Raw genomic sequence first — 27,719 nt, 5'->3', positions numbered from 1 at the left:
TTTATTCCACCATATAGAGGGATCCACTAGTAAAACGTATTAAAAATAAGCTTAGAACAGAATTCATGGGATTTGCAGATAGGGAATATGATGAGGAGAGACTGCTACTTGACTAGGCTTAAGTGATTTACAGCTACAAATAATTAATGTAGCCTTGAAGTCAAGTTGAAGAAAACATTTCTGGAGTAAAGGAATAACCTACAGTGCACTATCATGTGTTACATGTGTTATATTGTTACACTAGTAATGATAATATTAAATGTAGATATGTGGCAATATTTTTATTGCCTACTTAATAACTTCCACTAAAGTTCTTTTAATGTATTCCCACTGCAGCCTCAGGGAATGAAGCCCAGGGGTTTTCTTGCAGAATGTGTAGTTCAGCAAGGAAGATGAAATCAAAACAATAAATAATTAAGATATGTCAGAATTTTTATTGGAATGCTGTATTAGTTAAAACCACGATATAAGTGATGCTTACATAGCCATTTATGAACAACTAATTATTTATTTTTAAGTGTTATTAACATATCCCAGCATTCATTTGTTGATTTAGCACAAATTTGCAAACTACTTTTATTTGAAGGGAGGTGTGCATGTGTGTGCACGTGTGTGTGTGTGTGTGCATGCATGCTGTTTGTCTGACTCGTAAAACGCACATGGGAGAGGTGCTTTCCCTGCCTTTATGCTGTCCACACTTTACCAGCATTTAGGACAATGCTCTAAGATGCAAGACCCAAATTCATTTCACTCTTTGAAGGAAACATAGATCATCATATCTAAGATGAATGCCTTGAGCTCTAATGTATAGAATCATTCTTTATAATATTCTTCCAACGTATGAAGGAAAACATGCAGATTAACTGTTACCGTGTCAAAAGAGGAAGCTAAAAATGGTGTCCCCAGATTTGCTGTAGAATGTTAGCTGGAGAGACAGGAGGTCTTGCTCTAAATTAATCAGAAAAAGACTATGTGTGTTGCTATTTGTCTTCAGATATTGGACGAGTCTAGTTCCTGTAACAGCAGGGCAGGGGAACATCAGCACTGTTTTACAGAGCTATTTGAAGGTTCCTCTGATGTAGGAGCAGCAGCAGTCTGGCATAAAGCTTTTGTTGCTGACTTTGTGTCACTTGGAGCTGGCCTTAATGCCATTAGCAGCATGCTGGTGGTGCAAGGTGGGACTGGATTCATTCCAGATATAATGTAACACCTCTGGGACAATTCATGTATCATGACTTGGAAGCCATTTGCTTTTCCATAGTAGAGGTTTGACACAGCTGAGAATATTTCTCTCTGTGTGAACTCTTGAGACTGATGGCTTTTTAAATCATATAATAGAATCATAGAATGGTTTGGGTGGAATGGAAGGGACCTTAAAGATTATCTAGACCCAACCCCTCGGCCATGGGCAGGGACACCTTCCATTTGACCAGGTTGCTCAAAACCCCATCCAGCCTGGCCTTGAACACTGCCAGAGAGGAGGCATCCACAGCTTCTCTTTTCTTACAGACTTTGTTTTGTAAATTAAAACTTATATAACATGAATTTAGCCTTTTCCGTGTCTGTTAATTATTATTATTATTGTATTCTTAATGCATGAGTTAAAGATCTTGAGTATCTGGTTCAAAACATAGTTTCTCAGGTTTTGACGGTTTATCCCATGGTTCTAATGGCTTGTTATTCTGCTGCTTTGTGTTTAAGAAGAACTAGCCAAATCCACTTCTGACTTATTTTTACAGTAGTTATCATCATACATTATTAAGAACATAATTCCTTTCTTAGCATTCATCTTACAAAATTAAAAATAGAAAGAAGTTCTGAGGATTTTTTCATTTGTAGGAAAAGATGACTAAATTAAGTATGTTCTAATGAAAAAGTGAAGACTTTATGATAACCTAATTAAAAGTCTAAAACTAGAAATGCACTGATAAAAAACTGGTTCACAGAAATTTTAGGTGCTGAAAAGAATATAAAAGCTGAGTGGATTTAATGAAAAAACACAAATTCAAGTAAAAGAGAAAGTATATAAACAAGTTTCAAGCAAAAGGTAATTGTGAAAAGTGCTACTACTGTCTGTAGTGTGGAGAAAAGAAAGCAGGGGGGTAGTATTTGCATAAGAAAACTCCTCCTCATTAGCATCTGGTCTTTTGCTGCATCATCTTGTACTTCTGCAGTTTGCTGCATCATTCCAGTTCAGCTGCAACACTCCTGGTGCTAAGTTGGCACATTTAGAAATTCAGAAAAGCTGGAGATATGCAACTATTCTTATCATGTATTATTTCCATATTTTTAATATTTTTCGTATTGAATATTCTAAACAAAAATGCAAGAAATGCTGAGGTTATCCAGATGTACTGGAGCACATCACCCCCTTCTCCCAGGCAGCATAAGTGAGTATCATTCTCAAGAGGGAATGGCACACAACCAAGTGTCATCCTGACATGCAGTGGGGAGAGCCTGGCTACATAATTCCCTGTGGTGCACATGCCCTGGGGGTAGGTGCAACAACTGCATCTAATGAAACAGCCACATCTGAAGATTGTACCTTTCATACTGATGGGAAAAATCTGGATCAGTGCACCTGTCAAATCCTTCTAGCCCCAAAGGTGCATCAGATAACGAAAATTCTGACTCAAGAATCTTGTATTTTATATAATCTATATGAGGTCTTTTCATATAAATATTCAATAATTTTACAAATTTCTTTATACATAAGTCAAAACTGATTATCACAACAGAAGACAGATTGAAGTTCATTTCTATGGGAAGTGAGAGTGGTAAGAGGTGAATGATGAATTAGAAAATTGTATGATTTCTTTCCAAATATTTACAATTTGACCATAGTTGGTTTTGGTTAAAACAACAAGGGGATAGATGGTGGTCTTTTGCCTTGGGGGGAAAAAAGAGATTTTAGAGACTGTAATGCATACTTATCTAACCAGAGAGGATATGGGCAGCACTGACATTTAGCATTTTCCCTATTCTTCAGCATCTCTTACTAGTTCCCAAACAGAAAGCTCTAATTTAACAACATGTATTCTTAGCTTTATAGAGCGTGGAGATGGAAATGGAATTAGAAAACAGTGAATAAGGTTAAATGTTGGAGTAAATCTAATGGATATATCTATTTCTGTTTCTCAGTTGAAATGATAACCATTACTAGCCAAGCTTTTGCAATGTTCGAGAAGTCAATGAAGATTTTCACCTGATCTGGAGTACCTCCAATCTGCATATAGTCAATCTAAGAGTTGTACTTAACTGCTGATAAAATTAAGCAATCATTTGAATTTAATGCTGACATGCTGTAATAATAACTAAAGCTGTAGAAGGATGGTCATTGGAACCTTTTCTGCAAGTGTTTACATGCTAATACTATCACTTTTAGTATAAACATAAAAAAGTATCCTGTCTTGCTTTTTATAATAATTTTTTGGCTTTTTTTTTTTCTTTTTTAAGGTTAACACATGGCAAAAGTATTTATTCAGAGAGTTTTATTTTTATTTGACATTTATTTCATCATGTTTGACAATTCAAGTGTTATTATAGAAGCACTTCTAGAGTGCTCCCAAGTGGGTTAACTATTTTCTAGATACTTAACTCTCAAAAAATTAGCAAGGCTTAGGAAAGCTTTTCTTTTGATAGGGAACTTTGGTATGATAGGTGATTTTGGTGCCTGAGCAAACTACAGTTTTTAGGTTCAGAACTGAATCAGGACTTCTGAGAAAGAACTCTGACCAAGAAGGTCCTGTCTTCTAAAACTGCCATGAAGCTAGCACGGAAATCGCTCTGGGCTTCCTGGTATTCTTCAGTATTTAGACTATTTGTAATATATCCTGACAAAAACCTGGGTTTGAGATTACTGACTGCCTACTTTTTATCTTATTCTAAGTATCTCTACTATTTGGCCTAAATGATAGTCTAATGTTATTTTTTCCTAGCAGTGACAATACCTTGAATTCAAAGGTAGTTTTCCTAAGGTCATTGAATCTTTTTTGTGTGTTAGTTAAGAAGACACTTCTGGGGTCATCCAAGAAAAAGGAAGCATAGATGGCATCAGTAAATATTTTATTGCTAAATGTGTATTTTCACAAAGAAAAAGAAAGGATCACATTTTTGTTAGGAAGAAACATAAGAATTTATTTCTATGGTTTGGAAACAGTATGTTCCTTTTGAAATTTCAGCATGCATATCTGTGTTGTCATGAAATCATTACCTTGACAATGTTATTGATGTATTACTTGAAGCCTACAACTCCATCATGTTTTCAAAAATCAAAGTCACCTTTTATAGGACAGTAGCCTGTTATAGAACAGCCACTGATAAGAAGGCTGCAGGATGTCTACATATAACATTTTTGCATGTTTACATTTTGAATGCCAGATATCCACCAGTCTCATTAAAAAAGAAAAAAAAAGTCAGAGGCTAATATTACTTTATGTCAATTTATTTTGAATTTATAACATTGAACATGTATTCCATATCTATCATATTCTTCTTCATCACTAGCTATTTCTGTGACCATAAAAGTGGTTATATCTGTGGGCAATGGCTGTGAGGAACTTTGCACTTTGTGGGATCAGCAAAATAAACAGATTTGTAACAGCCCACAGCAAAAATGGAGTTTAGGGTATTGAATATGTCTAGTTAATTGATCTAGATTTGGTTTTGGCAGGAGATACCAAAAGGTTTAAAGCCTATAGTGTTATGCTAACCACGCAGTTTAGTTGTCAGAAGATGGAGAATTAAAGTGTAGACCAAAAATATCTGACAGCCTCGGAAAGGCTAACATCTTACAAGTCTGGAGAATGGAGTCTCTGTCTGGAGGAGAGTGTACATGCTCCTATTCATATCTCTTTTTCAGAGTGGTTAGGTCAGAAATGCTGGGTTTAGGGTACAGGATCCATAATTAGCAAGAGAGTTTTTATTGAGTAACTTAATCTGCCTAAACTAAAAACTGAATTTAAATAAAATCCCAGATTTAGAAAGTAAATCCAACCTAGTTTTGGCTTAACAATTAATTGTTAAAATACTTTGTCAATTTAAAGTAAACATACATGATTGCTGGTTCAGTTTTGGTTTGTTTGTTTGTTTGAATTATACCTTTGCAAAGACTTTTTTGCCAAAATATTTTTATCTTCCTTTTTAATTTATAGAAACACAAAGATATTGTAAGAAGCTATAGAACATAGAGTACTAACTTAAAAAAATGGAATAAATTATTTAAATAACCTTCTGGGGTTTTTTTTTTCCAACTGTTAAATATCAAAGAGAGCAGAATATTTGAAAAATTACATAGATACTAACTTTCATATAGTGTGTTCTGTTCCATGTTTATGATGTTTACCACCACAGGCCTCTAAATTAAAGAACTAATCTAATTTTTTGCCATGTTAATGATAGCATGTTTGTTTAGATCAAGTTGTCCCAAATGATATTAGGTGTCTTATAATGTAAGTTACATAATATTTCTGATTTTTTTTTTGGTTTATGCTAGAAGTTACATGGGAGGACCAGCTGAAAAAGGTGAATGGTACAATAACTGATGACAAACCATTTCCGAAAAAGAAACACCATTCTGAGCCAGGTTTGTCAGGGTTTGGAAAACCACATGAAAGCATGAGACTATAAATACACATTTCATGCTTTTGTAATGCGTGTGTGCTTGATGTACCTTATTTTTTTTTCACTTTGGTGTGAAATTTTTAGTATGTAGAGACCATTTAGATTACGTAGTTCTGTTTTAGAATAGCCAAAATAGATCTGCTTTTGTAAACAATTGTGTTAGAACGCACATGCATAGAAAAGAACTGCTCTGGCACAATATTATACTTAGCTTGCTTTTTAGTTTTGAATTTTGTTATGATTTATCTATGTGTGCAAGCCTCAGGAATCCAAGTATGAGTTATTCTGATTCTTATTTAGTTGACCAAACCAAGGTATGTACTTCATGTATGGTGGGAAAGTCATCTTCTAAAAACTTGAATCTTAAACCTTCTTGCACCATCACACGTGGCAGAAATAATGTTCTGATGTAATTTTTTATACAAGCTGCATTTTATATCTCTGTATGGCTGGAGTCCTCAAATCTAAGAGAACTCTTCTTCCTCCATCCTGTACATGAATGGGTTTCTTCTGAAACTAAATCTACCACAAACTTTCTTCCACCCCAAATATAAAGTGCAATTCTTTGACTCTATCTTTGTTCCTACAGATACAGAGCAATAAAAAGTAAACCTAGTAATAATCATGATGATAATGATGATGACAATAATAGTATTGATTTTTCCTCCGAATCAGACAATAAAATGTCCTAATCACATTAATTTATGTGCTCGCAAAAGGCACTATGATATTATGGTGATAAGCACACTGTAAGGAGAAGAAAAGAAAGAAGAAAAGAGAAAAAAGTAAAGAGAGAAGAGAAGAGAAGAGAAGAGAAGAGAAGAGAAGAGAAGAGAAGAGAAGAGAAAAGAAAAGAAAAGAAAAGAAAAGAAAAGAAAAGAAAAGAAAAGAAAAGAAAAGAAAAGAAAAGAAAAGAAAAGAAAAGAAAAGAAAAGAAAAGAAAAGAAAAGAAAAGAAAAGAAAAGAAAAGAATATCTTTAGATTGTAGGTTTCATCCTGTATTTAAAGGTTGATCCACTTCCACTCAAGTGAATGGGAACTTTTCAGTTCCGAGAATACTTAAGTTCAGTTTTGGGCTGCAAATCTCTCTCTAATTAGAACTGTGGTCTAGGCAGATGGAACATTCATAGTTATTAGCAATACTTGTTTAGAGCCACCTTCCCCATTTTTTATAAACGGGAGCCGTATTTTATTAGATGGCTGCTGTTGGGATGTTCTAGGTTTTGGAACATGAGAGAAATCTTGCTATTGTAAGACAAAAAAAAACCCAGGTAGAACAGAAATCAGAAACAAATATGGACATTAAAAAGTTGTCACTTTAGAAGTGTTTTGTATATTAAAACAATATTTATCTGATTTTTACCTATTTTTCCCTCTGGAACAGTACCACTGATCTCCAGTGCTTCAGTGAATACATGAAATTGGTTTGGAAAGCCACAGTTGCTATTGCCAAAGTCTAGAATAGATACAAAGTTGAGTAAAAATTGTGTTCTGCACTCTACAGTCCTAGGTCTTTCTGTGAGGGCTGGTGCCTGATAAAAGCATAAATTCTGCTCTTATTTATGATATCAGTAATGTCTTCCATGTTATGTTCGCATGGGACAATGATACGTGAGGCAGAAACTTCTGAGGTGGTTCTGAACACTCTACAACAGACACCAAACAGTGCATACCTGTATTCCTAGGCTGCTTTTCCAAACTGATTCTTTCTGTTTGTCAAAAAGCCCTATGTACTAATGTGCTAGAATTGGAGGAGTACCAGTGTAATAAATCAATGCAGCTTCCTGGATTTGCATTATCTGCTATGCGTGGCACACTACTGTCCCCTATAGACATCCCTATATCATCACAAACACTTAGTTCATTTTCAAGGCATAGCAGTCAGGACATCTGGAAGGAGGTGCCATAACACTGTACTCACCCCTGGATGTTGAGATACGTTGCATATGTGACCATGATCTACCAGAGATGTAGCTTGATAGAATCTACCTAAGGAGGCTTCAAATTCCTTGACACTTTCCAATATGGGATTTGCTCTCTGCACAGGACTGTGCTTTCTTTTGTCTGAGAATGCTTTAAATATTCTGTGTGCACAGAAAACAGCAAGGTGATACTAACACAACTTAGTCACTGGCTGCTGTTGGCAGTCTCCAGGGAGAAGCAAGGAGGAATATGGGCACCTCATATTTCTGTTGCCCTGTTTTGATTGCTGTTTCATTGAAAGATTTTTCTGCTATAACCTGTTATGGAAGCTTGTCCCATTTTTAAGTTTAGTTTGTCTGTTAAGAATTTAACCTAACCAGTCACATGGAAATAGCCATAGCAGTATTATAGATAAGAAAATCTGTGATAAAAAATAGATATTGATTACATAAATACCTTGAGTGAAGAACTGAGACTGTGAGCAAATTATAGACAGAAACATAAATAGATAATAAAGATAATTCCAAATATCCAAAAAAGTAACAGTAACACTGTAGCATGTGAAGCATTAATATTCAAGATGTATATATGACTAGAAATGACATTAGCAAATTTGTTGGAGGACAATTTCAGGTCATTAAATAAAGTAGTAAAATGGTTCTTATGTTTCAGGCTTTTCAATAGAAGATGTTGATAAAATTCCTGTTCCTGAATATCAGAAATCAACATGTTTTCTTAACAGTGCCTGTAATCTCTAAGTTCTGAGTCAATTTGCAAAACTATTGTTCCATATAAACAGTCAATTGTATTTATGCAAAGATTTTGAAGGACTGGAAGGGTGAAAATGCAGAATCATAGGTAAACATAGCACCAAAATTCAAGCCATGTCTTGAATGTGTGTGCCCTTCCTTTGGCCAATGTCAGCACTCTGTCAGAGAATACTGCGTTCTCAAGACACCACTGAATCAAAGAGCATGTGGAATAGTTATTTGTTCCTATCTAGGATTATTAAGCATTTCTACTTTCAGCACCTCTGCCTCTGAGCTGTAGTAGATGGCATATGAAGGAAAGTAAATAAAGCTCTAGTCCTCCAATCACATTTCCTTGGTCAGTGAAGGAAAAAAAGAGGGGAAAAAAAAAAGAAAAGCACAGAATGCAGTCATTTTCACATGGTTTTGCATTTTCATATGTGAGGCCTTGAGAAAAGAATTTGGAAAAGAAGTAGGCTATGGGTAGGGAATGTGTCCTGTACTGATAGATACAAGGTTAGACAAGATACTGTTTTTCTTAAAAAGCAATTATTTTCATCTAGTATCATCACTAGTCTCGCTTGAACCGATCAGGGTTATTTAAAGGGGAAAGCACATAGTTTAGAGTACCAAGGCAGTGACACTCATTTCTGTTCCCTGTCAATTGTTTTTGAAGTGTTTAATCAGCCTCACTATCCAAAGTTTTGGAAGCTGAATGCAGTCTAGCAAACTGTGTCTCCATCCAGAGATGAAACAATGCAGAAACTACCTTCATGAGATAGCAAAGGAAACACTACTGGTTTTCCCCTGTTTTTCCCACTTGGACATAGTAGATTTGATGGTTATCTGCAAACCATCCTGTAATTACCTGTTGAGAAGATTGCAGTGTCATCAAATATCCAACCTTTGCCACAGACACTTTTAATTTCTAAGCAAAAGTTGAAGAACAGAACCATGGGAAAGCGCTGACATATTTTAATATGATTGACCAAAAAGAGACAGAATAGTTGAAATGGATTTATACATCTTGGAATGGAATGAAGTAAAAACGAAGCAACCTGGTAATTATTTGGGGGAAACCTGTATTTCTTTAATATAGTACTAAAGTTTTAGAGGACTTATAACAATGGTAGGTTAAACACATCAGAAAATACAAAAGTAATCATGCTTACAAATGCTAAATCTTTATATATGTATAGATTGTCTTTCAATTTGAAGGGAATCATAGCTTATTTTATCCACAGAACATTCATGTCTCTCTCCTGGGTGGAAATATTCCTTGACTGTACATAGACAAAGCCTTTCAGAAATAATTTTAATGTGACTGTAATTTTGTAGTTTATCTATTGCCATGGAATCAGTTGAAGTACTAAAACAGTAGCCAAAAACAATTAAAAACAAAGTGGTGGTTATTTTAAAAGAATTTTGTTGTCAGAATTGAAAGTATGATAGATTGAAAATTATAAGAAGGGAGATGGTTAGAAATGGGGAATGAATGAGGCTGGAAAAGACAAAGTGATGATAGCACAGAAAGAGAGCGAGAGACCACACTTGTACGTCATATAAATGACATCATGAGCATTGGATAAATCAAAAATTATGGTTAAAGAAGAAGGCTGGTATAAAATTACCAGATTGTGAAAAGGAGAGGAGCAGAGTGGAGTCATGAACAAGTTTATGATTGCTAAAGAGGAAAAGTGACTGGGCAGTAGAACAGTTTTCAAAAGAAATGGCTTAGGAAAGGGAACAAGAAAAGTCCATGGCCCCTTTTACCGCTTTTTTGTGTTTTGGAAGCCATTCCTGCAGCCTTAACTGTATGATCTCCTGGACAATCTGATTCTGTATGTGGTGAAACCTCTTGACATTACTAGGGTGAGAATAGATTTAGAATAGGGAGACATCTGATTTAGGAGAGCTCATCTATCCTTTATTGACCATAGAGGGTGCATTTGTAACTATGCTGTTAGGTATCTTTCTGAAGTAGTATTGATGTTTGACTGCCTAAATCACCTAACTTATTAGTGAGGTTTATTATCTCTTCAGCATTTATGATATTTCAAATCCAATGTGTAAATATAGTGCATTAATATTTTGAAATGTTACTATTTTGTCTTTTTTCCCCTTATAAAATTAAAATGTGAACTTTTTTTCAGAGAAACGAAATCATAAAAACAAAAACTCTCTCTGAACTCCTCATTTAGTTTATCTCTTGAGACTTATGAAAAAGTAATGCAGTCTGCATAGTTTTGTTTGATATATAGAGTTCATGCTACAGAGAATATTTAAGATTTCTTCTTGTATGTTGTTTTCTACTTTCTTTCTATTATCCTTACCTTTGGGTAGGAATAACCCACACTTTCCATATTCTTACTGTCTTTACCTAGCATATATTATATATAGCATATATTATGGAATTGCAAAATTAAATGTATTTCTTCTGTCTTCCCTGTATTTTCTTTATACTAGTTGGCCCTCGGCTTATATTTGTATATGGAGTTACACTTTAAGATAAAGAACTCACCTTTAACTAGTAGGGAATTACCTCATAAAAAAAAATCTAGAAGTGTGGAACAGGCTCTGTATCTACAGGAAGGGTAACTGGAATATGGGGCTTAACGCTATTAAAGATTAAGAAAAACTGATTTTATTCACATCTCAATGTAGTGAAATAGCCTTTCACTCTAAATCTTCTTTTAACAAACATTTTTGCCCTTAACTATACTTCTATCTACTTTTCCTCTTTTATCTGTATCCTTAGCATTGCAGAGCTTGAATGGTGTCAGGGAACATCCTTCCTAAGAGATGCATTATGCCATTCTTCAGGTCTAATCACGTCCAGACTAATGACATGTATTTATGGAACATACAGACTCTGTAGAACACTTCTATCTTAAAGTCTCCTCCATGTTTTAAAATGATGCTTATTTGATTGTGCTATTGCACATCTTATTTTGTGAAAAGTGTCCAGAAATGAGGCTTTCCAAATCTGGAAGTCACAGAAATTTGTGAGACCATGTATGCAGTGAAAGTTCTTTGTTTTTAAGGAGAAGAGGAAACTGAAATGAAGAAAAGCCTTGAGGAAAAAAAAGAGTAATTAACTTATATCTCTTTGTCCTATGCTGCTTTTAGAATTTCAGATGGGCATGTTTGCTGTGTAAGGTGTCAAGCACGTTTTTTTGAACACTACGTTCCTGAATACCTCTCTTTAATAAGTGTCACTACTTACAATGAAAAGTTCTGTATCAAAGCATGATAAAATAGATGGTACTTATTTTGTTTTATTAAGACTTGCAGTACAATATGTGGTTTTCATTTACTTTATAAGTTTATTCATTGAGAGTCTCATTTATTTCTAGATCTGTGTATAATACCCTTATGCATACCACTCTCACACATCCAGATGAACAATTGATCCAAATAAATGCTAGTTCCACAACAAAGCAATAACTATGCAAATGAAGACTGCCTATTGACATGATGTAAATTTAACAGAATTTTATTCCATGATTTTGTTCTCAGATTTTAATATATTTCTATCAACAAAGATCTATTTTAGTGGATTACAAGCTACAGAGCTAGAGGATTTTCAAACTATTGTTTGGGATTTATGGCATGACTTCTTAAACAGGAATAGACTGATTCACATAAGTGCTATTGTGTCTAAATTAATGGGTCTATTAATACTTCTTTCTTATCATCATTAATTGAAAGAAGTTGGTGCATTACCATGCCACAACTTCTACTAGTTCATTAATATTTACAACAATTAATACAAAAATATTATAAGCCATTTATCTCAAGAGATGAGATATCAGCTGAACAGGTATCCACAGTGAGAAGATACCTATTATCTTTTATTTTCCTTTCTGACTTCTATTAAAATTATTCTTCTAGTATATTTGATCAGTAAAAACATAAAACTGAAAAATATTTGTAATTAAAGATTATTTTTGTTTGCCACTTTGACATGTAAATAATTTTTTTCATAACAAATCCTTTTCATGAGGATTTTTAAAAATGCAGTTTTAAAAAAGTATTTGTACATGTGACTGATATGCAGCCAAATACTGGTCATTTGGTTCTAAAATCTTCAAAGGAGCTTTCCTAGTATTCAGCTATGTCTATGCTGAGCCCCACTGACACTGCTAGAATGCCTTGTATTACCATACCAGGCATATTCCTAATTTGGAAATAATGTGATTCCAAACATCCTTTGAAAATTTCTTGAGGAGGATTTTTTTTAATGTAGTATATGTCTCAAAGTTATGCGTTTTTATGGATATTAAAAATAATAAGTGAAGTATAAGTGAGTCATGATAGAGACTTTCTAATAACTGTTTTTGACATAGTAGGAGTGCTTGCTTCAGGGCTATAGCTATGTAACAGAAAACATTTTCAGAAAATTTTAAGTACTTTGGCTGGGTTTTGGTGATGGTAATAATGGTTTATTTATTTAACAGTTATAGCAATTATAGCTACACTATATTAATACAAGCTGTAATACACCAGGGAGAAGTGGATCTTTGTATTCGCTTATTTGTATTTCATCCTATGGATTCATTATACTTGCCCAGATAAAAAGACATTTATATGCCATTACTTTTTTTTTTTAACATGTGAATACATAGCATCCTTTGTCAAAACTGTTAGCTGCTATGCTTTCTTATTACGTATCTCGTATACATCACTTGTGTATGTTCATTCTGTAAGCAAATTTAATTGCCTAAAAATGCATTCTAAATATATGTGTTACAAGATGCTTGTGTTTACAACAAAGTTTTGGTAAAGTCTTGGCATTTGATAGTAGATGAAAATTATAATCTGTCATCTATAGTATAAAATTGTTTAACTATAGAACACAGTGGTTATCAGATGAAACTTAGTGTTGTCTTTAATTTCATTTTACTGATTTATATTGCTTATTTTAATTTTGCATTTTTCAATGGTATCTTGATATTGACTGTAAAATGTGGATGAAATTATAGCATATTTTTGTCCTATATGTATTTTTCTGAAATTCTTAATCTAACATCTGCAGTGTTAATGGATTATGAGCAATGTTTTGTGACTCATTAACAAACTGCAAGTTGAAATTAGATCAGGGCTTATATACATATTTTTTTTTTAATTTCTGATGATTTTTGGAAGAATGCATTTGTTCTGCTAGTGATTATAGCTTCACAGTTCTTTGTAATTATTACTGCTTTTCAAGATGAATTCCTCCCATTCTTTTGCTACAAATAGATTTTTCAGTACTAAGAATGACACTGTCCCTCAGATGTTCTCCATGTCTTAAAAGGCAGTGTGTTTTTGAATGTGAAGTAATAAAGTAAGTAATGAGATAGTTGCTTTGGTATTTAACTTGCATGTATTTGCAGTAACTTAGACTTCTGTGAGATGAGAGTAACATTTGGTTCTGAAAAAGTATCTGCTGAATTGACCATGAGAGTTAATAGCTATACATTCTCTTTTCTCACGTTCTGTATTTTGGTCTTGATGATATTGCCTTTGGCAGAGTGTTACAGTAATGCAGTCCTTTCCAGAGTGTGTTATGTGGATTCTGAAGTTCCTGAGCTTGTATATCCTTTTGAAAAAAAAATTGTTTTCCATTTTGGAAATGTGAAGTTTGGTTCAGCATGAATCACAACAATTTAATAATTGAAAAATCTAATAATAGGCTTCCCATTGGTGATGTTAAACTGAACGTTCAATACTTGAAAGAGAAAAGTAATACTTGCGTTTCAGTAGATAACATTCCAAAAACTGAGCAGTCATGAACAAAAGTGTTTATGCTGGTTAACATACCTTTTACTATCCAGCTTTTTCTTCAGCTTCATTGCAAGGATTGACTTTGCTGTCAATTATAACTTTTGTTATTTCCTCAGCTCCTGTACTGACCCTGTCTTTGCTGTTCTTTTTCAATAACGGTAGTTTAACCATTTCTTCCTCAGCTTTCTTCTTCCTTCTGGTGTCTGTGGGGTTTTTTTCCCCCATTTACTAACTCTGCTCTGCAGACTTCTCTCTAAAACAATTTTTGGCCCTTTCCCTCAGTGTCAGTTTTAACCTTCTGAATACATCCTCTCACGCCCATCTCCTTTGTCTATGTCTGTACATTACACGATGTGATCACAGAAGAAGTGGAATCATCAAGGAGAAGAAACTCAGGTCTGTCTCTTCTACTGCTTTTCTCTGTGTTATTTTTTTATTTTACCTTTCCTATAGATTTTATCACAGCTCACCTCACATACTTTTCACTCTCTTCCCCCTCTATATATTTAAATATTGGCAAGCTGTAATAATTTAAGATGCTTATGTAAATTTTATTGCCTATAAACTATGAACTCTACAAAAAGTGTTAAAAGGTAACTGATGACATGTGTGCTATACCTTAAGACTTTAAACTGATTCAATTTCTTCCATCATGTCAGTTCTTATTTCCCATCTCCATAATCTGTAAATTAGCCTTTAAGCTTCCAACTAGAGTATGAAAATCTATAATTTGTTTTATCTTTGCATTTGAAAACTGCTTCAAAAATTATGGAAACTCTGATATAACTCGTTATTTTTCATCCTGGGGAGGATATCATTTGAGAACTGAATAATTTTAGTAAGTTAAATTTCATGCGCTGGAATTTCAAACTTCTCTCCATTGAATAAAAACTATCTTGATTAGAATTAGGATTGTTAGTGACCAAAAGCTCTTCCCTCATGCCAAAAAGTGTAAAATATAAGGTTGTGATAGCAAGAGAGACGAGAAGTCAAAACATTGAAGGAGCTCTAATTTAGCTGTGTTGTTCACGTTTTTTCTTTCATATTGTGCATTACTTGTGGTTTCATCTTTCATACTGGATTTTAACCTGCCATATTATTCAATTTTTCATGTACTTTATTTTATTGGCAGAGAACTAATGTCTAGCAAGGCATCCTAGCTCTGAAAATGCAGTAGTTACTCACACTTCCCTGCTTGTTCAGTGGTATGTCAGAACAACACCGAAATTCCCCATATTTAAGTTAATTAAATTCACCTATAAAATTGAAATTTTACAATTATTGTGTCAAAGCTCTGATTAATTCCCTGCACCTCTGCTATTATCCCAACAAGTAAGAGAAGCCACTTGCATGCCATCTAGCTTCTAAAATCTGAAGCAGTTTTGGGGTACATTGTCTGGTCCATTAAACTTAGGTGGTATTTAGTCAATCATTTTTGCCTTTTAGCTACTATGGCTGGCTTCTTGAGAACTCAGTTTTACCTGTGGTACTACTCTTGTTCTAATCGGAGTCTTAGATTATCTTTACGGAATCTTGCAGATGTACTTGCTGCAGTTTTCATATTAAACAAATCTCAAGATAGAAATCACTTAAATTACAGGGGAAAAAAAATGTTGGGTATGGATAGAGAAGACAACTGGTAGCATGATCTGAATTACATCTTCTGTAATTCACCACTATTAGAAATTAATAAATTATGCTGTAGAAATACTGAGTTTACTTACCTTATGCTTACAATCCATTCCCAGTTCCTGCACAGTGATTCTGAATCTCTTTCATTACAAAAATGAAATTAGAGGATTGGGTGACCTGTTTCCTGTCTGTTCATAGCAAAAGAAAAGGAAAGTTGTGACCTTTTTATTCAGGAACCTTCCTCTGAGTTATTGATTGAATCAATATATTGAATCAAAATATTTAATCAGCCCATCTGATTCTTGGGATTGGAAGAAATCAGACCTTAAAATGGTATATAGTGTCTCAGAAAAACACATATTTTCATCACCTATGATTCTTGAACATATGTGAGGAGACAGTATCTGTGTATTATTAACTTTTTTTGACTTTCCAATTTGGATGCACTTTTGCAAAACACTGTTTTGCTCACCAACAGTATTAAATAAATGTATTAGGCACTGATAAATTTAACTGTCTCGTAGAGAAATGCAAAAGCACAATCAGCAGTACAGTTGCAAAAGTTATTCTTACTGCCCTTAAACTCAGGAGCAATTAGTTTATTTTGTGCATAGTAATGTATTTTCAGATGTACATTTGAAATGGGTACTCCTGCATGTTTTACCTCAATGACAAAATAGCTTACACATTTCAGTATAAGGCACTTTGAGCAGCAGTGCACACAGCTAAAAGCAAGGGTGGCATTTCAAAGGCATGCCCTTAGAAGGACATGTTTTCCCATTGTTTTACAATTTGCTTTAAAAAGGTATGAAACTAGGATTATCCATTTACAGGTTTCATTAGGAAATGGTTTTCACAGTATTCACCATGTTACCAAACATTCATGTGAATTAAGGGTTTAGCTATTGATTTTAGCTGTTATTAGACTAAGAGGTGTTGTGAAAGCTAAATATCTGAATCTGTGAATATTGTATTGAAAGAAAAATATTGCCATTTCCTCTCTCTGGGTATTATAATCTTTAATTGCAAAAATGAGAAAATGTTATTCCGTGAAAAAAATCTAGATTTTTTTTTTAATTGAAAAGTCCTATAAGAGTGCCCTGCAAAGCTTATGCTGTGTATTCAAGCAGAAAAGCAAGTTCAGAAAGCAACAAGCAATAATATTTTTATATAAATTTATTATCTGACAGCAGTACAGCTTGATAACATCCTTAATGACTAAACCCTGTTTTCCTTGAGTGAAGGAGGAGCTTTGCAATGAAGAGTTTTCACAATTTGTTTCTGAAATAATATTTTGGAAATAATTTAACATGTTTTATAGGATTTAAGTATTATGAAAACTATTAGGGAGACACATGCCTGTTCACCTCCCTATATATTCAGTATGAGCAATGGGAGTAAGTCCCTGCCTGCCAAAGAATCTTAGTGATGAAGCAGACATCTTTCTTTTCATCAGTAAAATGGTTCAGACCAACCAGTTACCATTGTGCCAACAATTACTTGCAATTGCAAGTAATAGTTACTGCGGTCTTCAAACATATGAGATCCAAAAACATTCTTCAGCCTTGCAAAATTAATCTAAGCCTAGATGTGAGCTGACTCAAGTAACTACACCCAAAAATTGATCACCAAAACTATGGAAAGGCTGATCCATGACAGTTTAAAGGCAGTCAGTGTACATGTAGCAGAAATTGTGTTGGCTAATTAATTCTAGGTTTGTTCCAGGATAAGAAGGAATGGAGTAGTGATGGCCAGTCATGGCTGCTTTTCAAGGAGGCGGATGGAAGTTAGAAGATGGAGTAGTGGGGACAACTCCATTTCTAAAGGGCCATGAAAGGCAGGGAAACAGAGATTCCAATTCTTTTCTGTAACATCTGGAGCAAAACTCTTATGTTAAGAGCACATGAAGGATGGATTAGAGTTTTTGCTAACTTTGAGAATGAAATTCAAATAGACAAGGACTTTGAAATACGTTTTTTTTCTGTTTTTTATCATTTTTATGGAAATTTATGTTTCTTTGTAATAACGTGATTGCTGGGGGTGAAGCCTACAAAACCTAAAATACCCTATTAAAGGTGGGTGCCCAAATTGGAAGAGTTCATAGCCCTTGGCAATGGAGGGCCAAACAGTAGAAAGGTCTGGCAAATAAAGTGTTGGAGAAAGCAAGGGCAAAAAATTTTTATGATTGAGAGAGTTTAAGAGATCAACTGCAGCAGAAGACAAGGAACACAGTTATTTGGATTTGTTCTTATCTTACAGTATCATGAGAGGTTTTTCAGTCCTTCCAAGAGTGAATCTACTGTGATATACTTGCCCTTTATAAACAGAACATGACACCCCTCTATTTCTGAGTTATGTTATAGTCAGTATTCAGTGACACATTTTCCTTTAAAGACCAGGATGGTGCTTTGTTTTGTTTCCGTCTTTCTTATGTTGAAAAGAAATTTCTGGATGGAATTTGTAACATTATAGCACAAATATGATTAAATGACTTGTGCGTCTCTGAAGGCTCCTGTGATATTTAGTTTGACAGACATGTTTAAAATCTGATGCCTTAGACTATGGCTGAGACATTGGAAGAGGAGGGGATAGGTGAACTCCAAATTCAGTTTAAAGATACTTAGCATGCTAATAGATGTATCATATTGGATGACTGGGGACCTCTTTGTCCTTATTTTTAATTTTTATTAGAATTAAAACCAGAAACCAAAGGCATCAAAATCAACACCCAAAATAGCCATCTGTACTGAACCACATAAATAAAGGCTGATCTTCAGACTGCTGAAGGAAAAATAGTAAAAAAATCAGATTATATAATTAAAAATGAGAGCATAATTATGCAAAAGACAGAATAATATTGTGTATGTATTCTTTATCAGTAAAGGTTTGTTAGTTGAATTTGTAATTCTTCTGTCTTGAATGCAGGTGCATACACCACTGTTGTTTTTGTGTTCTTCAGTTAAATCTTTGACCATATTTCTGGTTATTGAGATGCTAATGAAGATGTCTTGCATTCTTAGGATGGCTGAAGAATCTCTATTAATAGTTGTTTGCTTTTCTGGAAGCAGAGGCATAGTTATCACCAAGTGTTTGTGCCTGTGTTCTGAAGTGGCTATATCAGAATGTGAAATATACTGTGGTTATTACTGTGGAGTATACCAGTGGTGGGAACTCTGAGGAGCCTGCATGCTTGGCAAACAGGATGTTGGACAGCTTAACAATAAGGTTGTGCTCAGGCTTTCATGAAGACAATGAAAGACAAGTTTATAGCATGGCTGATCTGAATGGATTTTTATGAGTACAGAATGTAAGGGCACACTGACCCCTCAGATATTTTTCTTTTACATTTTCAAAATCCTATTGCATATCATTCATATAGGGAGGATGTGCCAGAATTCTTTGGAGAAGCGAAATGGGGTGTTTTAGTTAATATCGTCTTACTGTTTCTTTCTTTCTTCCTTTTTCCATGTGGGGGCACACAGTATTTTTCAAAGGCCATCAAAATGTATGTACACTTTTGTATGAGGCAGCAAGGACAAACAACACAGAGTACCCTGCAAAAATCACTTTGGAACAAGGTCCACACACCATAAAAAAAAAACTGGTCATAACCCTAATCATTACTTTAATAAACAGGCAAAATAGAACTTCTTAGCTTGCTTCAAAAGACCTTTATCCTTTACCAGCTGCACTGCTCTATCCCTAGTGATGAAGACCTGAGCTGACCCTGTAAACTTATGAACCTGTGATTCTGGTGATTCTTTAACTTCCTAGCTTAGATCACCACACCATCTCATTCAGTTCTTTTACTAAGCAGTACCATGTATTCTGCAAATAATCCAAAGTAACATTGTTAACATGGTTTAAGCATTGTGATAAAAATTTGTTTAATTGGTGAGAAATGTCCCCCGGGTTTCAGTCTTTGTTTAGTGTGTCAAGTTTGAAGCCAAGAAGAAAAAAACTCCAACAAAACCATCAAGCAATTCTCAAATAGAAAACAGGAATGCAAAGGCACGCTCCCCCACTAGGAAGCTGGCTAACTGGAATTGTCTTCATTCTAGCATTGCCTTTTAAGGACAGTAATTGACACTTCAATTTCATTTAAACAGTAATATAAAAACACTTAAACAATGTCTTTTTTTTTTTCTTGTTCCACATTTATGTAGGTGTCAGCCATATTCTTTTCATGCAGACTGTGATGTGGGCCACAGGCTTCTTGGAAAGGCCTTGCTTGCTGCAACAGTAACTTTTTTGTATTTGCCCCACATTGGACATAAAGCCCTAGAGCGAAGTTCAGCAACCATTTATATCAGACATCACTTGGTATTTTGCTAGACCTGTAGCAGTTAGGGAGTTACATTTTTCACACTGTAGACAGCCAGAATGACAAAATTTAGAGCTAATTTCTTAGAGGTAGAATTGGAATTGAATGGCTCTGGAAATATGAGGAAATGTAATCCTTTGAGTGCAAGACCTTTAACTGACAAGTTTTGATGTTCAAAGCAAATAACTTAGATTTTGCCTTTAGGAGGCAATCTTGTTTCCTTTGCCTGTTTTGATAAGAATATGGTTTCAGGGATTTTTTTCAGTACAAAATTGATTTTCCTGTATTCTCATAAATAGAATTTCAAGAGAAGTCTCTAGTACGAAATTTGGCTAGCATTTTTAAAAGTACTTACCAGAAGTTAAGGTCCTATATATACATTTGATTTTTAAAATAAAACATTATTTAATAATTTACACTACTTTGAAAAATGACTCAATTTTCAATAAAGTACTTAGGTAAAGAAGCTGGTTTATCCACTTTGTAAATACAATTGCTAATCATATCACTGATTTTAAGTGTTTGCAAATATGAAAAATAGAAGCATATAACATTTTATGTCATTGTCCTATCTTATGCCTAAACTCAGAAACAAACAAGGAGTTCCACGTCTGTCTGTTTTAATAAGATGCACGTCCTCCAGTGCTGAGGGCTGCAATTTCTTTCATTCAAAGCAAGGAAGTCTAGGTTTATTTTAGGCCCTAGCCTGAGCTGATGTAAATCTCTTTCTTCTGGATCCCAGGTGAAAGTATTATCCTGAACCAACCTGTTGAACTGATCCCTGCACAGCTAAAAATCATCGCAGGAGAGACAGTTCAAGAGAGAACCAGGCTCTAACCTCAAGACTGGGGCAGTCAGCTGTAAGAGAAGTAAGAAACCCTGGGACGAAGACTATTAAGCTCAGCACCTCCCAGCTGTAACCCTAAGGCTGCAGAGTCAAGCTCCCCCTTATCCTCCCAAGGAAGCCATCAATTTTTGAGCAATTGTTCAATACTGCAATCAGTATCCATGGCTAGGGAGAAGTCTGCGATCAGTATCCATGGCTAGGGAGAAGTCTGCTATCTTGCTGCTTCTGTGGAACTGTTATTCTATTCAGACATGTATGGAGATGGTCACGTTCTGCTCCAAGGGACTTGGGGTCCCTGCTCCATGGGACTTCTTGGGGAGAGGTGGGTGAAGCCTGCTGGAATGCTTTGGCCGTGGCACCTCCAGGTTCCCATCAGAACAGCAGAGCTCATTGAGTTAAGGCATTTCCAAGAAAATATAGCTGGTCAAGGCCATTTTAGATCAGTTTTAGTTCTTGTTAAGTCTGCTCTTGTATGAGCCTCTCGATTAGAATACTTTTCTGTTCATTTTTATCTTCCAGATACATGTTAGATTGTTAGATACCTATTAGGTATATTAATACCTATTAGAAAGAACAGACCATTACAAGACCAGGGGAACATGGCTGTGTCTAATAATGTCAGTGGTCATTATAATAGCAATGTCAACTGTGATGGTGGAAGAACGTTTTGAGAGAGGATCTTTCAGCATTTCACTCTCTCTATCCCTATAGTTCGCCTCTATATTTCATCAATATACTTCAATATATCTGTATTCTGATTAAGCTGAAAACATATATTTATTTTCTGGAATGTACAGAAATGTCTCCTTCAAGAAAGCATTGATTTTTTTTTCTCCAAATTGTTTAATTCTGAAAAACTTTAGTTCTTAAATAGAAATAATTACACCACAGGATACAGTATAAGCTTTTCACTTTGTAAACCAAGGTTAATTCATGTGATGTAGAAAAATATTGGCTGATGTGATGATATTGAAGAAACCATGTAAACAGAAATAGACAAAGATTTTTAGGAATGACTGGTGACTTTGTCATTTTATATTATTCAGTTTGAGATATTTTAAAATGATCTCATAGTGATTTATTGGTTTTCAGCATTTTCAAGACATTAAGGATTAAGGCTCTTTATAGCTTTTTTGATTTGAGCCCCTAATAACTGGGGGAACCAAAAGCATTAATTACTTTAGTATGAACATTCTGAACCTGCTCTGAATTCTTTTAAGAGGTAATGACTAGGCCCATATGGAAGATCTTTGCTGTTGAGAAGTTAGCATTGTTTTATTTGTTCAATGGACAATACCAATATTGTTCAGTTCTGCTGCTTCCCACCCAAGTGAGATCTTTCTCAATTCAATCTTCTGTTCTTTCTAGTAGTTCTTCAGATAACTCTTCATGATACAACTGAAACCTCAGTTTGGAGAGTATGAGTCACTGTGCTGACCTTTCTTGTAAAAATCTAAAGGATTTATTTATTGTAGAGATATGTAATAAATGTCACAGCACTTCAATTGCACTTTTAAAATTCAAGAATCTAATAGAATTGTGTGCTTGCTAATACTGTGGTATTCTTTTCTATAAGTCAATTTGGAAATATTTTTCTTTATACTTTTTAAACATGGAGTAAGAACAAGTGAAAGTCCAGCAGGTTTCAACTTTCCTTTATTTTGACAGTGTCTTTATTTAAAGACTCATGGTTGAAAGATATCCAGACATATAGATAAATGGACTTCTAGGTATTTTAAAAAAGGAATTATCCTATATAGCATTAGATTTCTGTGTTAAGATGATATTTCAGGCAAAGCAAAGATTTCTTTTCACCATGCATATGAAATAACTTAGAAATGTCATCATTCTGTCTGAACTCAAACTCAAGGGTATTTTAATGACTTCTTACTTTACTTTCACCTATTTTGCATTATGTTGAATCAGTGGTATAGCTATCAAATTGCTTTCTGCTTTAGAAAGTAATGAGGCAGTATAAGACAGTGTTGTATTTGTAGCTTTTATATTGGTGACAGCAATTGAAAAAAAAAAAATTGAAATCTTGAAAAGCTAACACCACTATCTCTCTCGTTCTGCTATTTTCCTAGCAATATCCACAACCCACATAGATAACATAAGCCAGGCTATCCAAAGGCAAAGGAGAAGAATGCAAAAGGCCTTATTTATAAACAGTGTACAATATAGAATCATAGAATGGTTTTGGTTGGAAGGGACCTTAAAGATCATCTAGTTCCAACCCCCCTGCCACAGGCAGGGACACCTTTCCACTAGACCAGGTTGCTCAAAGCCCCATCCAATCTGGCCTTAAACACTGCCAGGGAAGGGGCATCCACAACTTCTCTGGGCAACCTGTTCCAGTGTCTCACCACCCTCACAGGAAAGAATTTCTTCCTAATATCTAATCTAAATCTCTTTTCAGTTTTAAAACCATTCCCCCTCATCCTGTCACTACATGCCCTTGTAAAAAGCCCCTCTCCAGCTTTCCTGTAGGCCCCCTTCAGGTACTGGAAGGCTGCTAGAAGGTCTCCCCAGAGCCTTCTCTTCTCCAGGCTGAACAGCCCCAACTCTCTCAGCCTCTCTTCACAGGAGAGGTGCTCCAGCTCTCTCATCATCTTCGTGGCCCTCCTCTGGACTCGTCCCAACAGCTCCATGTCCTTCTTATGTTGGGGGCCTCAGAGCTGAACGCGGTACTCCAGGTGGGGTCTCACAAGAGCAGAGTAGAGGGGCAGAATCACCTCCCTCGACCTGCTGGCCATGCTTCTTTTGATGCAGCCCAGGACATGGTTGGCCTTCTGGGCTGCAAACGCATATTGCTGGCTCATGTTGAGCTTCTCATCAACCATCACCCCCAAGTCCTTCTCCTCAGGGCTGCTCTGAATCCATTCTCCACCCAGTCTGTATTTGGGGAGAGAATGGATTGCCCTGACCCATGTGCAGGACCTTGCACTTGGCCTTGTTGAACTTCATGCGGTTCGCACAGGCCCACCTCTCAAGCCTGTCAAGGTCCCTCTGGATGGCATCCCTTCCCTCCAGCATGTTGACCGCACCACACAGCTTGGTGTCATCGGCAAACTTGCTGAGGGTGCACTCAATCCCACTGTCCATGTCACTGACAAAGATGTTAAACAGGGCCGGTCCCAATACTGGCCCCTGAGGAACGCCACTCGTCACTGGTGTCCGCTTGGACATTGAGCCGTTGACCACATCTCTTTGAGTGCGACCATCCGGCCAATTCCTTATCCACCGAGTGGTCCATCTGTCAAGTCCATGTCTCTCCAGTTTAGAGACAAGGATGTCATGCGGGACAGTAGCAAAGTCCAAGTAGATGACATTAGTTGCTCTTCCCCTATCCACCAGTGCTGTAACCCCGTCGCAGAAGGCCACCAAATTTGTCAGGCATGATTTGCCCTTAGTGAAGCCATGTTGGCTGTCACCAATCACCTCCTTGATTTCCATGTGCCTCAGTATAGTTTCCAGGAGGATCCTTGGGGAATGGGAGAGGTTTCAAGAACCCATGTGGTATCCACTGATTTTGAAAAGTGTGGGCTTATGACTTGCCTTATCTGTTTTCCATTCGTTTGCTTAACAGTTCCACTAGGAATTGCCAGCAGAAGAACAACCTTGATCCCACACAGGATGGGATGCCTGACCCTATCAAAGTGTGGCACATTATTTATACTTTCTGCAGGACCATATTTTTCTTTCATACACTTCTACCTTGCCCCAGTATGATTTCTCTTCAAGTATGACTTCATCCTCTGCTTTGATACCTATCTACAAAATGTTATTTCCTTAAAATATAACAACTCTCTTTCCCTCTTCAGTCTGTGTACTATAAAGTAGATCATAATTTTGTGAGCAACCCTCAATAACTAATAATTCTGGAAAAATATTTAATTCTAATAATACATGCTATTTTTGGTTTGTAGCTTGGGGGTTGTTGCTCCATATTCATGGGATTGTTTTAATTGAATTTAATATCATTTTGGCTTACAGTAAGAAAAAGAAACAGAGAGTCTGTTTAAAAGTTAATGTATTTCTAATTAAAGTAAATTTCATTTGACTTAAAATTTTTTCACATTAATTACCAAACTTGGATTTCAGAGTGCAGTATTTATGGGCTGCCAAACTATTTGATAATGATCCAATGTATTTTCATTTCACTGTAACAGAGGAATGCCCTGAGCCATTTACAACCTTTGATATGCTTACAGAATATTTGCTGGCATCAGTTAGCTGGATTTATGTGCCTGAACTTGTGTCTGAGTAAATTACTGTTACTGTGTTCTGTTCTTTGTCATTTTTTAACTCTAAGACAAGCTACAGTTAATATCATTATTAAACCTTTTAACCTGTAGAAGCCTTGAAAATTGATTAAACCAATGAAGATTTAAAGTAATTACTAAAAACCATTCTGACACATTCAATTTTTATGCTTGAACCATTAGACTGCATATTGTGTGTGCACTGCATAAAACATACAGCACAAGCAAATTTTTTGCTTTTATTTTTGTGTCATCTTATTCAAAGAAACTGTAACTATGTCTGACACCTGCCTTGCTCTCTTTTGTGTTGAGTGTGTTAATGATTCTGGAAGTGCACAAAATACCCATGGGTTCCCTTCAGTAAGTCTTCAATAAGAGTGCACAAATGTGTACACTAGCATGCAGTGAATATGCCTCTGGATGTAGAGCACCATACTTGGTCGGTTGACTAAACTCGTCAAATTAAATTAAATTAATTTGGTGGGTTTCATTCATTTTTACTTTTTAATGCATGATTTATATTAGTTTTATTATTATTTCTGCATTTTTGTCTCTCCCTCCCCTTTTTGTTTTACATATTGCTTTCATTTGTTTTATAGAAGAAAAGAAAAGCAGATCCAGAGAATGGGGATACAGGTAGGGTGGACTTATTAAAAATATTGTTATGTTTTTGCCCTTAAGTTCTTTGATCTATTATGTTTAAGCAAATGTTGTACTGTAGAGTTGGATCACAATTTTGATGTATTTTGGGGATTTCAAAATAGACACTAGGAAATGGGAACTAAGGAAAAGGCTTTCCCAAATGTATTTCCTTTGCTTTTTCAAGGGAGTCAAATTAGGGTGAGGAAATGGGGAATAAAGAGATCAGAATGAGCTGAAGAAGGCTCTCGTACACCTTAAGACTTCTGTTCTGTCCTCCCCACTCCAGGCGCAGAGTGTACTCATCTGCACACTGCCTTTTTCCTCTCTGTTACAGGCTTCTGACTTCCAAAAATCTCAGCGTTTCTGTAGTCCCCTGATCACTAGTTTCCCCCCATGCCTGAGTTGCTGTGCCTCCCAAATTTTGTATCCATCTTGTCCATGCCTATCCAAAACTAAATCTGTCCTAATATTTTAAGAGAAACTCCCTCTACTTCCATACCCTAGATTTCCCTTTTACTCTCTGTGCCCAGAAGCCCCACTGTAATCAAACTCCTGCGCCAAAAACATCACCATCGCCAGCCGTCTATAGTAGCTAGAATAGTTTAATAATTCCACTTGAGAAGGCAATGAAAGAAAGAACGAAAGAACACAGTTTTCTCGGCTGATTTTATTTTTATTTTTTTTAAATAAGTAGGTTTGCCTTAGGCTAAGCTGGGTGATAAGGCCATTTTGTTGTCGCTTTTGTCTCTGTTGTGGACCACAGGCTATCAACTGCAGAGTCTTACTCTAAAAGAGTAGTCAATATTTGACCTGAAGAGCAAATAGCAGTCTTTAACTCCAGGCTGAATTGAATGATTGCTTATCTCCTTGTAAAATGTGACTCTATGAGCAGTTGAAGGTCAAAAATAGTATTAACCACACCACTGATTACAAACCCCTTAAATTTTTTAGCATCAAACAAACATTTAGTTTTCAGTTATGAGCAAATCTTTAATGGTGAAGTAGCTGAATCTTATTTTATTTCAAGTTAAAACATGAAAATAATGGTTTGCATTCGAAGCTGGAGCAGGGATTCTAGTGCCTGCCCTGAGTCCTGTTGTAGGAATTATACAGCCACCACATAGACCATGGTAGGAATTATGCGGATGCCATGTCAACAGGGCTCGTCCCTAGGTTCCGCTTTAATAAAAGAATCAGAGTTCCCTCTTCTGCTATGTTTAATATGCAATAGTAGCTAGAGCTCAAGCTGGGTGCCTCTGAAGAGGTGCCCCGCCTGTCGATTGTTACTGGATTTTATAGACTTTGTAGGTCACTTGATTTCCTGATGGCACTTCTGCTCATCCAATCCCTGTTGTGGTGTCTGGGGTCTTCCCTTCTGATTTGCTCCTGCAGCTTCCAGGCACACTTTTTCCCAGTGTCTTGAGACACTTTTGTTATGGAATACCCTCTAGTTAAAGTTTTACTTATACTTCCTTATCTACTGGTTACATTTCCGTAGATAAAATCAGGTTAAAGTACAATTCATGTGGCCTAAGGCTTAATTTACTTTAATCACTAGTGCTAAAATCTGGTGCAAATTAGTCACACTACAGTCCTCATGGATCCAGGGGCAGGTTTACAGGGTTGCTGTGCACAGCACTGGGTGCCTTACTCTGGCATTTCAGGACTGCGTTGGCACTGTAGTTGTGCTGCTTTCCCTCAGCGCACTCTCTTCTAAAAATATGGAGAATGGCTGGTATTGAATCAGCAGCTGGCTCTTCGTCAGCCAGGAATTTCCCTGTGCTGATGAAAACCCCACTGAGCTAACCTTCAGGCCATGGGTTTTTTAATGTTAGAGAGCTGTTCAAAATAAGCAACAGTCTGAGGATGTTGCCTACAGTGTAAGGATCCCAATTGTGTTTTGGTAAGTGACATCAGGCTTTGTTCTTTGATCAGTGTTTCTTAAT

The 27,719-nt window shown here is 35.8% G+C and overlaps 1 protein-coding gene across 40 annotated transcripts in view; it reads left to right on the top strand.

Annotated features, from left to right (window-relative positions):
* RIMS2 (regulating synaptic membrane exocytosis 2) overlaps positions 1-27,719 on the top strand; it is a 531,876-nt gene that overhangs the window by 401,320 nt on the left and 102,837 nt on the right. For 9 of the 40 annotated variants that reach the window (XM_068395860.1, XM_068395862.1, XM_068395856.1 and 6 more), the window contains one exon: positions 14,427-14,459. The exons of 25 other annotated variants lie outside the window; for them this stretch is intronic. In XM_068395860.1, the coding sequence (XP_068251961.1) occupies positions 14,427-14,459 (33 nt within the window). Of the gene's footprint in view, positions 1-5,494; positions 5,585-14,417; positions 14,460-15,044; positions 15,052-25,738; positions 25,768-27,719 lie in introns of all 40 variants that reach the window. 6 more of the 40 variants (XM_068395850.1, XM_068395851.1, XM_068395858.1 and 3 more) reach the window with 4 other exon arrangements.

Source organism: Nyctibius grandis, chromosome 3 (genome assembly GCF_013368605.1).
Source record: "Nyctibius grandis isolate bNycGra1 chromosome 3, bNycGra1.pri, whole genome shotgun sequence".
Taxonomy (NCBI): domain Eukaryota; kingdom Metazoa; phylum Chordata; class Aves; order Nyctibiiformes; family Nyctibiidae; genus Nyctibius; species Nyctibius grandis.
The sequence above is the reverse complement of the archived record's forward strand: the minus strand, read 5'-3'. Positions and strand labels throughout refer to the sequence as shown.